The 4,488-nt window shown below is 44.3% G+C and overlaps 1 protein-coding gene across 1 annotated transcript; it reads right to left on the minus strand.

Moving 5' to 3' along the window:
* Positions 1-324: 324 nt before the first annotated feature.
* Positions 325-4,179, minus strand: LOC115149878 (potassium channel subfamily K member 15-like). The gene is made up of 2 exons (XM_029692683.1): positions 3,820-4,179; positions 325-1,579 (listed from the first exon to the last, which is right to left on the minus strand). Exons 1-2 carry the CDS (start codon positions 4,100-4,102, stop codon positions 588-590), a joined length of 1,275 nt encoding a protein of 424 aa, XP_029548543.1. The 5' UTR covers positions 4,103-4,179; the 3' UTR covers positions 325-587.
* Positions 4,180-4,488: the final 309 nt, after the last annotated feature.

The raw sequence follows: 4,488 nt of genomic DNA on the forward strand, positions 1-4,488 counted from the left end.
AGGTAGTCTATAGTGATGAAATGTAGAGATGGTAACAACAAGTCTATTCATACAACACTTTTAGATTTTTTATAATTTATGTGTAATGTAAGCTATTGCTCAATAAGCAAATGAATGCAGGTCTGGGGCACATAACCTTTCCTCTTGTATGCAGTAAAGTACTTCAATCATAATGCCCATATTTTCAACTTCCATTCATTTGTCAAGAAAGCATATACTACAAATAGTGGAGATTCTTTCAAGAAAATAAACAGTTTGACGATGTATTACATTTTTATTTCACAATTTTATACAATCTTTACCTGTATAAATCATCTCTTTATCTACAGAAAAAAATGCAATTGCTAAATACAATGCAGAACAGGATATCTGTAAAAGCTACATTTTGACTGTAAAAATTAACATAGAAGCACAACCTGAAACCTGTAAATGCTACCTTTTGTTTACAGGAAAATCAAACACAATTTGTTCCACCTTCAGAGAATCAGTAACATCTCTGTCTGCACTGTATTCCTCTCAGAGCTTCACATCAAAAGATAAGAACAAAGGCAACTTTTGTCCAGAGTCAGTCCCAACAATCCAGGTAGCTACACTGACTTCCTCCGTGTGTGAGGCCTGCTCATCCCCAGGAAAAGGGCACCGCTGCTGGGGGAGGACTGGGCTGAGGTGTCCCTGGAGCTGCAAGAGGCTTCATCCACCCTGTAGGAGATGGAGTTGTAGAAGACAGGGTTGCTGTGACAGCCTGAGTGCTCACAGCGAGATGGAGAGGGGCTGTCACAGGCACCCAGCCTGAAGCACATACAGGAGCAGAAGGCGCTGATGCAGGACTCAGGGTGCTTAGCAGATTCCCTGACGCCAGGGGTCCCCCTGAGCTCCTCAGATGGAGAGGGGATGAGGTTGGTACGACTGGTGCCTCCCTCCATGGCATGGGAGAAGTTGCAGCGGCTACTGTGCCCATCCTCAGCTTCTTTCTGCTCCATCCCATCAACTCTGTCCCGTGCTGATGCTTCCACATCTGCCTCCTCCTCCACTGCCTTCCCACCCCATGGCCTCTTAGGCACTGCTGCCTGCGCCTCTCCCTCCACCTCCAGGCTTCTGGTTCCCTCCTGCGTGCTGTATGTGAGGAAGCGCAGCACCACCAGGTTCAGGAAAGCCCCGATCACGGCCAGCCCCAACAGGATGTACATGAAGCTGAAGGCCACATAGGGAATCCTCCTCTGGAGGGCCTCCTTCTTCTGCAGGGCCACAAAGTCCCCGAAGCCGATGGTGGTGAGCGTGATGAAGCAGTAGTAGTAGGCATGGAAGAAGGTCCAGCCCTCAAAGTGGGAAAAAGCTGCTGCCCCAACACAGAGGGTGCTCATGCAGGACAGGAGGCCCACCAGCACCATGTTCCCCATGGACACGTCAGTCCACCGTAATCCCATGCAGCACTTGAGCCTGCAGAGGAGGTAGCGGACTAACGTGTTGATCCTCTCCCCCATGCTCTGGAACATGACCAGCGTCAGTGGGATTCCCAGAACAGCATAGAACATGCAGAATGTCCTGCCAGAATCTGTGCCTGGAGCAGCATGTCCATAACCTGCAGAATATCATAGTTATAGACACATGTCCATTACGAAAACATATTGCTGTCAGATTGCAGTATGACTGCAGTTATTCTGCAATTACTGTGTCCAACCACCACAGTCGAGTGTAGTTACTGCACTTTTATTGCAGTTTCAAAACTGCTAACTTTTTTTTGTAAGGGGTGTGTACATGGACACACAGGCAAACACAGTAACTCTTTAAAACATTTGTTATAGATATATAGATATACAGTACCAGTCAAAAGTTTGGTCACACCTACTCATTTAAGGGTTTTTGTAGAATAACAGTGATGACATCAACATTATGACATATGGAATCATGTAGAAACCAAAAAAGTGTTAAACAATTCAAAATATATTTTAGATTTTAGATTCTTTCAAGTAGCCACCCTCTGCCTTGATGACAGCTTTACACATTCTTGGCATTCTCTCAACCAGCTTCACCTGGAATGCTTTTCCAACAGTCTTGAAGGAGTTCCCACATATGCTGAGCACTTGTTGGCTGCTTTTCCTTCACTCTGCGGTCCAAGTCACCCCAAACCATCTCAATTGGGTTGAGGATGGGTGATTGTGGAGGCCAGGTCATCTGGTGCAGCACTCCATCACTCTCGTTCTTGGTCAAATAGCCCTTTTTTATTTTACTAATTCAACCTTTATTTAACTAGGCAAGTCAGTTAAGAACAAATTCTTATTTACAATGACGGCCTAGCAACAGTGGGTTAACTGCCTTGTTCAGGTGAGATTTGTACCTTGTCAGCTCTGGGATTCAATCTAGCAACCTTTTGGTTACTGGCCCAGTGCTCTAACCACTAGGCTACCTGCCGCCAAATAGCCCTTACACAGCCTAGAGGTGTGTTGGGTCGTTGTCCTGTTGAAAAACAATAGTCTCACTAAGTGCAAACCAGACGGGATGGCGTATCGCTACAGAATGCTGTGGTATCTATGCTGGTTAAGTGTGCCTTGAATTATAAATAAATCACAGACTGTGTCACCAGCAAAGAACCCACACACCGTCATACCTCTTCCTCCATGCTTCACAGTGGGAACCACACATGATGCGGAGATCATCCATTCACCTACGCTGCGTCTCACAAAGACACGGCAGTTGGAACCAAAAATCTGAAATTTGGACTCATCAGACCAAAGGAAAGATTTCCATCAGTCTAATGTCCATTGCTATTGTTTCTTGGCCCAAGCAAGTCTCTTCTTCATATTGGTGTCCTTTAGTCGTTGTTTCTTTGCAGTAATTTCACCATGAAGGCCTGATTCATGCAGTCTCCTCTGAACAGTTGATGTTGAGATGTGTCTGTTACTTGAACTCTGTGAAGCATTTGTTTGGGCTGCAATCTGAGGTGCAGTTAACTCTAATGAACGTAGCCTCTGCAGCAGAGGTAACTCTGGGTCTTCCTTTCTTGTGGCGGTCCTCATGAGAGCCAGTTTCATCATAGCGCTCGATGGTTTTTGCGACAGCACTTGAAGAAACTTTCAAAGTTCTTGACATTTTCCGCATTGACTAACCTTCATGTCTTAAAGTTATGATGGACTGTCGTTTCTCTTTGCTTATTTGAGCTGTTCTTGCCATAATATGGACTTGGTCTTTTACCAAATAGGGCTATCTTCTGTATACCAACCCACAACTGGTTGGCTAAAACACATTAAGGAAAGAAATTCCACAAATGAACTTTTAACAAGGCACACCTGTTAATTGAAGTGGTATTCCAGGTGACTACCTCATGAAGCTGGTTGAGAGAATGCCAAGAGTGAGCAATGCTGTCATCAAGGCAAAGGGTGGCTACTTTGAAGAATCTCAAATCTCAAATATATTTTGAATTGTTTAACACTTTTTTTTATTACGACATGATTCCATATGTGTTATTTCATAGTTGTGATGTCTTCACTATTATTCTACAGTGTAGAAAATAGTAAAATAAAGAAAAACCCTGAAATGATTAGGTGTGTCCAAACTTTTGACTGGTGCTGTATATATAGGGGCCTATATTATTTGAGTCTCTAGAACATCAGTATCTTTAATGCAACCCTTTATAACTTCCAGTTTTGCTAATAATTCAAACCAAAGTTCAGCACCAGTCACTCAGCACCCGTAAGGGTAAGCTCTAGGCTAAAGGATTTTTTTATTTTTACATGTAAAAACAGATTTGTTGTGGTTAGTCATACCAGTATGCATGGTTTAACTTACAGAGCAAAGAAACCCATAAACCATCAATTCACTTACCAATCGTTGTGATAACAGTGATGGCAAAGTAAAAGGATCCCGCAAATTTCCACTGTCTCCCTGCGCGATGTGGCTCCGACTGTAGAACCACTCTCTCGATCTCCAGGTAGTCGTCCCGAGTGAATCCGTACTTCTTCTTCAGCTCGTTGCGCTTTTGTTCCAGGATTTTTTTCTTCGAGCTCTCGGTCTCGGACTCGAGGGCGTCGAACACCGCGGCTCCCACAAGCAGGTAGGATATCATACACAGGATGAGAGAAAGGGTCCGAATGTTCTGCACCTTCATCCTCACTCCGAGCGAACTCGAGTGGGCACTGAGAGGAGAGTGGGTGTGTTCACGAAGAGAGACCGGTGGACACGCCAATTCTGTTAGAACCAAGCGCGCATGAACTCATTCATCCATTCGCATACCAATTAAGAGTGGCCTACATAGTTGATTGATATAACTCATCAGTGGCCTAGGCTTATAGAATTATGGTAGATGTTAAGGTAGTTGTTTTTACACAGGCACTGCACACACTTTCCATAGGCTTTGGAGTCTGTGTTCTCATTTAGGCCCTACGAGTTCCGGTGTGTATAGTCTATTCTGAATGGCCCAAATTAAGACTGACTGGTGTTCATCCGAGTCCAAGAAGGAGACACGTAGGTTAGGAACGTTTTTTATCTATAGCG

The sequence above is a fragment of the Salmo trutta genome, chromosome 16 (assembly GCF_901001165.1).
Source record: "Salmo trutta chromosome 16, fSalTru1.1, whole genome shotgun sequence".
NCBI classification, from domain to species: Eukaryota; Metazoa; Chordata; class Actinopteri; order Salmoniformes; family Salmonidae; genus Salmo; species Salmo trutta.

Excerpts from the sequence above, each read along its gene's own strand:
- LOC115149878 (XM_029692683.1), bottom strand. The coding sequence starts at position 4,102 with ATGAAGGTGCAGAACATTCGGACCCTTTCTCTCATCCTGTGTATGATA. Across the intron at positions 1,580-3,819 it reads CACTGTTATCACAACGATTG|GTTATGGACATGCTGCTCCA; the intron begins GTAAGTGAATTG and ends GATATTCTGCAG.